Genomic DNA, 13,192 nt, shown 5'->3' with positions numbered 1-13,192 from the left:
TCAGCTTCCTCAGCCTGAGGGGACACATTCTTAAGGTTATAATATAAGAAAACTTGACTGAATTTTAAAAAATTAAAATATACATTATCATGTGCATGCTATGTACCTGAGAATATTGATCCAGAACAACCAACATCAAGACATAGTTTAAGAAAATAACTGGACTTCAGAAAAAACCCTTTGAACAATTGACCCACAAAAATAAATGACTTATTAGGGAAAGAACATTAGATTGTTACCAGAATATTCAATAGCAGAAGTATAGGTAGTTTAGAATATTCAATAGCAGAAGTATAGGTAGTTTCCCACAGGAAAATGGGCTAGCTTAAGTTCTGAAACTTCTTGCTTCCAAATAATTTCAAATCTGTGGGGTAATTACAAACCCACTGTACTTTTATATCCCTTTCTGCTTTGACTAGTTACCGGTTTTTGGCATTTGGCTTATCTGTTTGATCATTCATTTTTGCTCACTCTCTCTTGCTCTCTGTCTCTGTTTATACATGCTCATATGTTCATTATTTTTTCTGGGCCATTTGCAAATAAGTTACAGTCATCAATCATCTTCACCTTTTAAATCCCTCTCTATTTCCTAAGTGCAGCAGTACTATATAACAGATTCATAATCACCAAATCAGGAAATGTAAAATGGGTAGAAATTTCTGTTCATTTCTATACTAATTTCATCATTTATTATGTTTTTAACTTCTCCCCTAATATCTAGAATCCAGCTTATGATGGTTGATCACCTATTATATTTAGACTTCCTTAACCTGTCTTTATTTTTTCATTACATTAACATATTTTAAGGATACAAGTCATTTATAGTTTATAGATCAATTTATAGTTTATAGACCAATTCTGGTCAGTTTAGCTTTGACTATGGTTGTCTGGTGATTAGATTCAAGTTACATAGACACAGCCAGAATATGACTTAAGTGATGTATCCTGGGTTATCACAACTGGAGGCGTACAGTTTCCCCTCATTGTAAAGTGTTCCTGTTGATTACTTGGTCAAGGAACTTCGCTCTCTGGTGTCTTCACCGGATACTTTATATTTTTCCTTTGCATTTGATAAACAATCTATAGCAAGATACTTTTAGACCTTTGAGATATACTAGTCCTTATCTAAATATCCTGGATTTCTCAGCCATTCTTGACTCTTGCTTGAACCAGTCTTGACTCTAACGGGTGCAAAAGGGTGATTTCCCACCTCCTTACTTGTCAGTCAGCCTGCAGAGTGTTTGTCACTTCTGCTGAGAGGGCAGAGGGAGAACGGGCTTAGGAGACATTATAGTTCTTATGCTAGTTGGTGGCACTTTACTTTTTGTAATGTAGATAACACTTTACAGGGGCTTCCTGGCGGTGCAGGGGTTAAAGTCTAAGCACTATGAAGCTGTCACCAACCACTGCAGCATGAGTTCGATCCCTGGCCAGGGAGCTGACCACATGGCACAGCAGACCTCTCCTGTCTCCTGCTGTTCCCCTCAGCAGTGTGTTTCAGTAGATCCTCCTCCTGTTCTGTTCCCCACTCTGTCTCTGATGAATCCTTTCACCCTCCCACATCTCTGGTCTACATCACAGTTCTTGTATGCATAAATAAATACAATAAATCTTTTAAAAAAAAGTAGATATGCTTCACATAAATTTCTTTTTCCATATATTAAACACTTGGTAAAAGAACTGAAATGGAAAAATACACAAAATGATGTAAAAAATAAATTTATATTATTAAAAAAATACTTGGGAAGAGAAAAACTGCCAATAAAACTTGTACCTTAAAGGGAGAAAGGTCTGCGACCTGGGGGCATGTTAGTTATCTCAACTTTTTGAATTTCACTTTACTCATCTTTAAAATGTGGGGACATTTGCAGGGTATTTTAACCATTAGCAGTAATGAAGTGCTATGGCATTCATACAAGTAGCACTCAGGTAACTATTGACTGTTAATACTATTATTCCTAGGAATTATTATTATTCCTAGGAATAATAGTTTTGAATTCTTAGATTTCTTTTCCTGAGCCTGCACTTTAGAATGGACATTAAATAAAGGGATTGAATTATATTCTTGTTTATTTGTAATTTAGGTAGGAGACCTACCTGATGCAGATATTAAGCCTCCAGAAAATGTGTTGTTTGTATGTAAATTGAATCCAGTGACTACAGATGAAGATCTGGAGATAATATTCTCAAGATTTGGGCCAATAAGAAGGTAATTTTTAGAATTTTATGGTTAAAAGAAGTTTATGGTTTAGAAAAAAGTGGTAGTTTTCTAATGGTACAATTTTGATGAGTCTGTGAAGTCTAGGTAACTTTTGAATTGGTGAATTTTACAGATTAGTTTTTTTGACATTAGAGAGGAAATATGTAAATGTATATATCTCAACAGGTATAAATAAATACATATATGTGGACATGATTATCACACTTTGAAAACATTTTCATATTAAAATAGGGAGTAGAACAATTGTAGTCTCATTCTATGGTACTTTAATGCCTATTAAATTGTATATATTAGTATAGATAATAAAAATACATAAATATTAGTATATTAGGATATATATAGCATAGTATATATTATATCTACCTATTTTAAAATTTAAGATATGTATCTTAAGTTTTTCCTAATATTAATAGTAATGTAGCCAAAATTAATTTGAATTTAAATGTTTCTCTTTACTGATTTCCATTAAACTCAAAAATCTGTAAACTTGTATTTCTGCGAGAAAGGGAAAATATTTAGTAATTGATTGAAAGTATTATTTTATGTTTTGATTTCCTTTCATGTTTTTCCCCTTGAAGCCATTCTTTCTTTCTTTCTTTTTTTTTTTTTTTTATAAAGATTTATTTATTTATTCATATAGAACTGGGGTACAGGCCAGACATGCGGAAGGTGAGAGGATTCAGCAGAGACAGAGCGGGGAGCAGAACAGGCAGATTGAAGAAGTACATTGCTGAGGGGAGCAGCGGGCGGGTCAGGAGAGGTCTGCCACGCCATGTGGTCACCTCCGGGGCAGGCAGGGCTGGAACTCATGCGGAATTGGCTTAAGCTTCTTAGTGCTGTGCTTTAACCCACTGCGCCACCAGGGAGGGCCAGGCGACCCTATTTTTATTCCTCCATTTACCTGTGATGTAAATGTCATGGCTATAAAAAATTCTTGTTCTGGTAATTCTTATTTTTCAGTTTTAGATGTTATACACTAACTTCTGGCTAGTGAAGAGGAGGGTTTGCCTGTGTTACTACCTTCCATCTCCCCTCCTGCTGCTTCGGTTGACTAGATCTTTGTTCATTGTTTGACTAGATCTTTGTTCAGTATTTATGTTAAATGTATATATATATATATATAAATTTTTTATACATAAATATTTTAATAACTGGGTTATATGATATACATATGTGATTACTTTTCTGTTCTCTTACAATGTTTTAACTGCCTTTTTCGTTTTATGTTTTAAAGTAAAATTGATAGTAGGTGTGGAAAAAGGCAAGCCAGTTGTTTTCAAGTCCACTTTACTAACCCTTTTGCTGGGTTGTTAGAGTAGTCCTGTATAAAAGCTAGACTCTGGAATGGAATTTGAACTTGATTTATATGAAAATTAAAAAATTTAAAAAGACAAATTTAACTAAATGTTCATATATGTTGTACACAGTTTTATAGTAGCATTAGATATTCTATAATGTATTATTTCTAGTAGAAATTATGATTAAAAATATTTTTAGCTGTAGTCTACTTTTGCCAACTACATACTTATATTTTACTCTTCCTTTTTACTTTGGGAATTTAGGACTCTAGGTCTAAATGGGAGATTTAGAGTAAAGTCCTGGTAATTTAGTTTTTGGACTTGGTGAACTATTTTTTTTTTTTTGAAGATTTATTTATTTACTTGTGCATACAAGAACTGGAGTACAGACCAGAGGTGGTCAGTGAGAGGATACACCACAGAGAGGGGAGCAGAACAGGCAGATTAACTGAAATCCACTGCTGAGGGGAGCAGCGGGTGGATCAGGAGAGGTCTGCCGCGCCACGTGGGCCAGCTCCCTGGCGGGGGATCAGACTTGTGCTGCGGCGACTTCGGAGAGCTTTGCAGTGCTGCGCTCCCTGTTGCACCATCAGGGAGGGCCTGAACTGTGTTTTTTAAAAGGAATTGTTATTGAAAAAATTTGGAGAAGTGAGTTCCATAAATTTAACTTTGTCTTTTAATAGCTGGCTTGTCTTCTTCACTTTTGTTTTTTTTTTTTAAATCTTCCTCCTTTTTCCTTTTAAGATTTATTTGTTTATGCACACAAGAACTGGAGTGCAGGCCAGAGGTGCAGGGGTGAGAGGATTCACCGGAGACAGAGTGGCAAGCAGAGCAGGGAGATGTATTGAAATACTCTGCTGAGGGGAGTGCTGGGGGAGACAGGAGAGGCCTGCTGCGCCATGTGGGTCAGCTCCCTGGTGGGGATAGAACTCAATGGCTGGCGATAGTTTCATAGTAATGAGATTTTAACCCCTGTCTTATCAGGAGGCCCTTTTCTTCATGTTTGAAGCGTGAGAGTGAATGGTTTTTCATTAAAATTATTTCTTTCCAAACCTTTGTTTATTCCTCTCCAATTTTTTTTAGTTGTGAAGTTATCAGGGATTGGAAGACAGGAGAGTCCCTCTGTTATGCTTTTATTGAATTTGAAAAGGTAAGTCATAATACAGTTACATGAAGGTTGGTATTTATTTTGTTCCTCTAAGGTATTAAAATAGGACTGCAGATTTTCTAATGTCTATGACTAGGATATTAGTTTGCCCTTTCTTCACATAAATAAATCAATATCATAATATTCAAATAGGGGATGAATTCTACCTCTGTTGATGTTATTATATTTACCTTTACTTTAGGCTCAAGTGAAGCCTATGTGAGTATATTTTAGCACTTTAAAATTTTAGGTGCATTCCTTTACAGTTTACAAATGACTTTTCAGTGTTATTTTGGTAGATATGTAAGTCATAGAAAGAGAATTGAACTGAGTGTTAATGATCAGATATTAGTCCAAATTCTGCCACTAATGACCTTAGTCTGAGCTTTTCCATTGACGATACTTGGCAGTTTACTGAGGCTTTTCTTTTTAGGCCTTAAATACCCTCCATCCTTTGTAAAAACTCAGTTAAATATTGAATTAGGTGGTACCTTCCAGATTTATAATAATAATGATAGCTTATGTTACTTCAGTAACTTTAAACTAAGAATTAATACTACTTGATCAGTGTTTAATGCTCACAGCTCTGTGAAGTATTTACTGTCCTCCTTTTCCACATAAGTAAGACACATAGTAGTAACATGCCTTGTTTAGAATCCTACCCTTAGTGATTGTCACAACTGGGATTAGAATTTAGTTATGTCTGACTCTGTTCTCATTGCTTTTATCCACTATGCCAGGCCAGGCAGGCCGGGCTTTTCCTTATTCAGCTTCAACTGGTATGTGTCCAAATGAAGCACTTGGCCAAGTTTCAGTCTTTCCGAAGCATTTATCAGGCTCCTTCTAGGAGTGCAAGATGGAGATGGAGGCTTATGGAAGACAGACACATAGCAAATTATACCTAGACAATGTCAGATGTATTAGTAATGAAATTTTCAAGGGACATTCATTGCTAATAGAATGAGATTTCTTCTTTCAGTGTGCAATGGAGTATGTTTGTATACCTGACAACCTCATTCCATCATTGACTCTAGGATGTATTATTTATTTGCTCACACATAAAAATTCATCTCCTTTATAGCATATAGACTAATGATGCTTGTGTATCTCAGTCTTCCGTAGGCATATCATTTTCCATGAATATGTAGTTCACTTCACCTTGAGAACATAGGGTGACTGTGGAATCCATTAATTCCTTTTCATGAGTCAACATGAAAGATTTATTTTAAGGCATATCTTTTAAACCTCTTTTCTTACAAATCAGATTAAGCTTATATTATTCTGCTTCATAATTCTCATGGGTGGTAGTGTCTTCTTAAGTGTTCATCACTGAGTGTGCAGTGATGTGGTACTTTTATCTTTGAACTTTTTTTTTAAGAACTAAATAGAGGCCCTCCCTGGTGGCACAGTGGGTTAAAGCACAGGACTAAAAATCTAAAGCCACTTCAGCATGAGTTCGATCCCGGCCCCGGAAGTGACCCACATGGCACTGCAGACCTCTCTGACCCGCCTGCTGCTCTCCTCAGCAGTGTACTTCGTCAGTTGGCCTGTTCTGCTCCCTACTCTGTCTCTGGTGAAGAGACACCACCCCTGCACCTCTGGCTTGTACCCCAGTTCTGTATGCATAAATAAATCTTAAAAAAAACTTAAGGGCCCTCCCTGGTGGTGCAGCGGGCTAAAACACAACACTAAGAAGCTTAAGCCACTTCCGCAAGAGTTCGATCCCCTCCTGCCCCGGAGGAGATCCACATGGCGAGGCAGACCTCTCCTGACCCGCCTGCTGCTCCCCTCAGCAGTGTACTTCCTCGATCTGCCTGTTCTGCTCCCTGTTCTGTCTCTGGTGAATCCTCTCACCCTCCACATCTCTGGCCTGTACCCCAGTTCTGTATGAATAAATAAATCTTTAAAAAAAAAAATTTAAAAAGAAAAGAACTAAATAGAATACAGAAAATGTACAACTTGTGAATGAACAATTTGATGAACTATCATAGTTAATATACACATGTAAACCATTATCTAGATTAAGAAATAAAACATAAACAGGAAAAAAAATGACTGCAATCCCTTCTCGTACCGCCTTAATTTCCCCATCACTGCTACTTTTGAGGTGTAGATTAGTTTTGCTTAATTTTAAACATATATAAAAATATAATAACATATATTTCTATATTGTAAACAACACAGCATTGTGTTTTTTTGTGTCTAGCTTTTTTCTTTTTAAAGATTTACTTATTTATGCATACAAGAACTGGGGTACAGGCCAGAGGTGCAGGGGTAAGAAGATTCACCAGAGACATAGTGGGGATCAGAACAGGCAGATTGACTGAAATACACTGCTGAGGGTGCAGCAAGCCGACCTGCTCTCCTGTTAATTCAGGAGAGGTCTGCTGTGCCATGTGGCTGGAGATCAAGCTCATGCTTCAGTGGCTGCTGATTGCTTGACAGCCACCAGGGTGGCCCCAGGTGATGCTCTGATATGATATAGATACAAATGAATAATGCTTTGTCTTTATCTGTATGAAATTTATAATTCATTTAATTCTTGACACATGTATTAAGTAAATGTGGCTAGTTTTTAAAATTTGCTTATGTGTGAGTTGCCTCTGAGTTGTGAACAGACCAAAGAGTAAGTTTCAGCAGGAATGCAGAAGGACATTGATGCATGCAGATTGAAATATATCTCTTCTAGTCTTCAGGTGGCAAAAATGTAGAGTTGCAGACAGGAAGAGTTCTTGTGTCACACATACCTTGGTATCCCAGTCCATGATCCATTATCCCCAAATCCTTGGGAATGTCTATGTAACTGGATTCAGAGTTTATCAGAATATAAAGGTGATAATCTGTATATGTGTGTATATGTTAGCACACACAGTGCATCTCTAGATTCGAAGTAAGTCTCGGGGCCAGCTTTCCATGATCAGTGATAACAGTATCATCAGCAGTGAATCAAATGAATATTCATACTACACGGGACAAGAGAAAGGTTTTGCTATCAGATAGATTTTAACACCAGATTTATAAAAAGAATTTTAAGTTGTCAGGATAGTTTTTGGGTGTTGCATTAAAGGGATTTTTGCCTTGTGTAACACAATTTGTAACATACAGGAGTCCATTGCAGACTACCTCAGTTCAAATCTTGCCCTTCACCTTGCCAAATATGAACCTCTTTAAATCTTTGTTTTCTCATAGAAAAAATGAATATATAGCTATTACTTCATAAGGTTGTTATGAGAAAATTGAGGTAATAAAATCAAATTATTTAATAGTACCTGGTGTGTAACAAGTAACTATAAACTTTTTGTATTTTCAGTATTTTTTTCTAGCTACAGGAATCTTTTATATAAAGATATGTGCTTGAGTTTTTGTATTATTATCAGGAAGAAGATTGTGAGAAAGCCTTCTTCAAGATGGACAATGTACTTATAGATGACCGAAGAATACATGTGGATTTTAGCCAGTCTGTGGCCAAGGTCAAATGGAAAGGGAGAGGTGTGTGGGTTCATCTTTGTGTCTTTTCTGGTTTGCACGCTCTTCCTCGTGTCCTCCCTCCTTCCCTCTCACCTTCTCACCTTTCTTCCTTCCTTGGCTCAGTGCTGTTAATTCAGAGAAATGTTCATTGACGTAATTAATGCCTGCCTTTATGATTTTATGCTCCTGCTATTTAGAATTTTAGGTAAAAGTGTGTGTGTATTTTAGCCTGATGAAGAATATATCTTTCTGTGAATCACTGTATTACTTACTACATATCATTATTATATATTATAAATCATTGTAATTACTCATTGTAGGAGTAACATATAATTAATATGACTTTGTGGTGGTTTGTTTCTTCTAATGCAACTCTTAAAAAAAGGTTTTTTTTTTCTGTAAGAAATGTCACTGAGGGGCCCTACTTGGTGGTGCAACAAGTTAAAGTGCAGCACTGTGAAGCTATCTGAATCCCTAGCCAGGGAGCTGACCCACATGGCACAGTAGACCTCTCCTGACCTGCCACTGCTCCCCTCAGCAGTGTATTTCAGTCAGTCTGCCTGTTCTTCTCACTCTGTCTCTGGTGAATCCTCTCACCCAACACACCTCAGGCCTGTACCCTAGTTCTATATGCATAGTTAATTAAATAATAATAATAAAAAGAAATGTCACATAAGTTTTTAATAGGCATTGCATTGACTCTGAAGATTGTTTTATTAGGCGATGTGGACATGTTAACAGTGTTACTTCTTCCAGTCCATGAGCGTGGAGTATCTTCATTTTCTTTCAGCAGTGTCTTATAGTTTCAGTCAACAGGTCTTTCCATTCTACATTTATTCCTAGGTGTTTTATTCTTTTTAATCTGACTAGATTTGTTTTCTTAATGACTCATATCAGCAGTTAATTGTTTGCATACAGAAACACTATTTTTGAATATTGATTTTGTAGCCTCTAACTTTTCTGTGTTTAGTATTTTCTAAGTTTTTAGTGGAGTCACTAGAAGTATCTCTGTCTAATATTATGCCATCTGCAAATAGTTATAGTTTTACTTCTTCCTTTACAATGTGTACTCCTTTTTTATTTTCTTTTTTTAAAGATTTATTTTTATGTATGCATGCAGGCCAGTTCAGGCCAGTTGAGAGTGTTCACCAGAGATATAGTGGGGAGCAGAGTAATCAGATCTACTGAAATATACTGCTGAGGGGAGTAGCAGGTGAAACAGGAGAGGTCTGCTGTGCCATGTGGGTTAGCTCCCTGGCTGGGGATCAAACTCGAGCTACAGTGGCTGCCAATAGCTTCAGAGTGCTGAGACTTTACGCCTGTGCCACTAGGGAGGCCCTTAGTTCCTTTTCTTGCCTGGTTGTTATGGCTAGTACTTATAATACTATGTTGAATAATGGTGATGAGTTATATCCATATTCTGTTATCCCCTGTCTATACTCTTGAAATTTTAGACGCTGTTGACAGATCAGAAGTGTTTAAAACTTCACTTATTCCAAACTTATAAGACTCACAGATCCCAGACTCATATCCCAGGTCTCAGTTTCCTTTGGACTTGTTCCCATGGACTCAATGACTGTACGTTGATGCAGCATTCTTTTTCAGTCAGTGTACTCAACGGCCTACGATTTGGGATTTGAAAGTTTGGTGTTGTAATATTCGTGTTTAACACTAGGTGGCAGCATATGGCTACCTAGCAAATGGATAGCTTGATTTTGGTGATAAAATGGAAAATGAATTACTATGATGCTTTTGTTCCTTCTCACTCTTTTTCTGCCTGTTGATATAAATGCCATTTTAAAATAGCTTTATATGTTCTAGCTTTTTATAATTATATTTTTGATTGCTTAAGTGACTTTTTCTTAATTAAGCTTTTACTTTTTTTAATAGGTGGGAAATATACCAAGAGTGATTTCAAGGAGTATGAAAAAGAGCAGGCTAAACCATCTAACTTGGTTCTGAAAGACAAAGTAAAGCCCAAACAGGAGTATCCTTTACAAGAGCCAGTTAGTATATACTGACCATTCATTTTGTACACGATACTGTGCGATACAGTATAAAAATTGACAAAGACTGTTAAAGACACAATTCCTGAATCCACATTGTTTGGGAGGAATCATTTAGTTTATTGTTATCTCTTTTCTCTGTTTCACATGTGCTTTGTCTATGCACATATTCTCTGTGGTATGAATAAACTTAGCGCAGAAAGATCTTTTGCCTAGTTCTTTTAACTTCCTCCTTTTAGGTTAGCATTCATTCTCAGAAGACCTTGAGATAAGATTTGTGTTGTTTATATATAACTAATGCTTTAAGTTCATCATTGTCAGAAATTTGTTACAGATAATCTCTGTCCTTTGTGCTAACCCTCTTGTGTGTTTAATTTTTTTGGAGCTGTTAACCAAATCCTAACCAAATCTCTTACTTGACTGGGTGGCATCTTTGTGTAATACATTTATTTGTTGAGTTCCCATTATGTGTAAGTTTTTTAGGATTAGAAAGAAATCCATTGACTTGGCCAGTTAATTTAGGTTCTCCTGGTTTTAGTTTGAGACAAGTAAGGAGTAATGAGCAGACTGTTTATGCCATTTTAATTTGTTCACTGATATTCTCATTATAAAGCAATCATTCCACACCTTGCAAAGGTTATTTCTTTTGTGAGATTCTTTCTGGTTAATGGTTTCTTTGTTACCTAGTTTCTGTTGGTGTTTTAGGGCTTCTCTTTTGCCATACTATGTAGACATTTCTTTTCAAGTATTCATCAAGGAAAGATGGATATCAAGTTGACCTGCTATGTATTAATTTTAAAAAGTGGCTGTCTACAATGTATAAAACATTGTAAGGTATAAGAGCTGGAAAATGTCTGTATACAGGCTTAATCAGCTAGTGAGAGACTTTCATATGCCTGCAAGCCAAACAGTAAGCTAAGGCTTGTTCTGAAAAGAATGACATCAGAGGTGATATGATTGAAATCTCAGAATCATGTGTGGATGAATATTCTGGAGATTTATTTACCAAATCTTTGAATTTGGTAGGTGGAATAAGAGGAGTATATAGGACAAACAAAAGGAAGTAAACCTTAGAGTATAGAGCAGGTGCAGGCGTTTTCTCCCTTGCTGGCAATTCAACTGGAAGAGACAGAGTATGTGGTATTAGAATGTTTTAAATTCAAGGTGATAGGTTAGTAAGAGTTGGAAAGAAGCTAGGCATGTCGGGAATACGGCTCTAGCCCCATGCTATCTAGTAGAACCTTTGCAGTGCTGGACGTGGGCCGTGTCCATGGAGGTCCAGCTGCTGCTGCTGTAGTTCGTGCATGTAGAATGGACTTTTATTTAATTTTAATTAATGTCAAACTGTGGCTAATATTGAACAGTGCTGCTGTTAACCTTTTCAAGTTGTTGGAGAAGACACATGTTCAGGCACAAACCACTTAATCATTTCAAATGGAGTATTGCATGAAAAAAAAGGAAATTCATGAATCTGAAGGATTCTCTTTATGGTCTTTATAATTAAAAGGTTTCATTTTAGGAAGGTGTTTATAATTTCAAGTACAGTACGAGAGGGTCAGGAACATGTTTGTAATGTGTAAGAATAGAGATAGCACATCAAGTTTTTCACATGTATTATGCTACATGTTACTTGGCAAGGATAGAGGATTCAGAGAATATTATGTGTGTAGAGAGATTGTCTTAAGTCAATTGAAAGGCCTCAGATGTACTTTATGTGGGTCTTGAGAGGAAGTGAAGTTAATAAGGAGTTAATAAGGTTCAAACGTAGCAGTAGGGGTAAAGGAAAGGTGAACTTGACCAAACTCACTCTCAGAGAAGTAACTGGAGAAAAGAGGTCAGGGGGATTGCAAAGTTGTGTTTAACACAGAAGATTTCAGAGCGATTTATTGTCTTCTAAGTGTTCTTGCAGTCGTGAATGCAAGATAGTGAGGAAAGAAGAACTTGCCAAGGGTGTCGACAGTTCTTACTTGGCATCTGTTACATGCCTAGGTAAGTAGTGAACTCCCTCCGACCCCCCAACTGGGCATTACATTCTATTGTTGGATTCAGGGGAAGCACAGAATTTAAATAATTGCCACTAATTAAATGTCTATGGTGTTGCAAGAAGTACATTTGTGGGCTATGGGGCTTAAGTACCCCCAAAGAGCCTCAAGTACCATGATGTTAGGAGTGACATTGACAAACTGACATTGCAACTTGAATAGGGGGAAGAAGAAAGCTGAGGGAGGATGCAGTTTTGTGTTCCATCATTTAAAAAATGCAGATTAAACCAGTATAATCCAAGTGTAATCGCAAGCCTACATAATTGAAGTAATGTCTCTATTAGGTGTCACACATTGTAGTTTCTAGTCTGTATTATTAAAAATTGCTGACTGTGAACCCCCTGAATGGGTATTACACCTCATACATGGGTTAAGATCACCATTTTGGAAAGCAGCGCTCATTTGGACAGGGAGTAGCATGTCTACAGCACACTCTGAGGTGAGCTCTGTAGCCAGACTGTGGGGTTTGTGTCTGAGATAGGAGGAGACCCAGGGGCGCTCCGGAAGCAGCAGGGCCTGGTGTTGAGGAGAACGTGGAGGATAATGGATGAGAGGTAGAGCGCTACGGATGCTGGTTGATCTTGTGAGAAGCCAGGAGGGCAGTGTTTTTCGGCAGAATCTCAAGTAGAAGTGACATCCCTGAGGAACGCACAGAGCTGCGGCATTTGTGACAGCTTGGCAGCCTCAGTCCTGAGGGACGTGCGTCTGTCTTCACTCGTCCACGGGCCGCTAAACAGCTCTGCGTGTTGGCTGCCTCCTGGGCTCTCATCCAAAAACTGCTCTTCCAGTCCTTGTCATCCTTCCTCAAGATATATTCCAATATTCTAGTTGGAATTATTTATAGCAGATGTATTAGTTGAACATTTTCACTTACTCTGAGGCATTATAGTATATTAAAGAAAATCTTTATCTCTGAATTACAACAGTTGATTCATTCATAGTTCTATCACCTGGACAAATGGTGCTTTTTAAAGTATTTACCATTGTTTGTAACTTCCTAATTATTATAT

The 13,192-nt window shown here is 37.1% G+C and overlaps 1 protein-coding gene across 1 annotated transcript in view; it reads left to right on the top strand.

Annotated features, from left to right (window-relative positions):
- PPIL4 (peptidylprolyl isomerase (cyclophilin)-like 4) overlaps window positions 1–13,192 on the top strand; it is a 30,829-nt gene that overhangs the window by 10,189 nt on the left and 7,448 nt on the right. Inside the window, exons 8-11 of the mRNA XM_004673926.1 lie at window positions 2,085–2,209; window positions 4,603–4,669; window positions 8,044–8,155; window positions 10,025–10,121. Coding sequence (XP_004673983.1) covers window positions 2,085–2,209; window positions 4,603–4,669; window positions 8,044–8,155; window positions 10,025–10,121 — 401 coding nt within the window. The remainder of the gene's footprint in view (window positions 1–2,084; window positions 2,210–4,602; window positions 4,670–8,043; window positions 8,156–10,024; window positions 10,122–13,192) is intronic.

The sequence above is a fragment of the Condylura cristata genome, unplaced genomic scaffold (assembly GCF_000260355.1).
Source record: "Condylura cristata isolate star-nosed mole 26May11 unplaced genomic scaffold, ConCri1.0 scaffold00001, whole genome shotgun sequence".
Classification (NCBI taxonomy): domain Eukaryota; kingdom Metazoa; phylum Chordata; class Mammalia; order Eulipotyphla; family Talpidae; genus Condylura; species Condylura cristata.
Note: the sequence above shows the minus strand (reverse complement) of the source record. Positions and strands in the feature narration are given on the sequence as shown.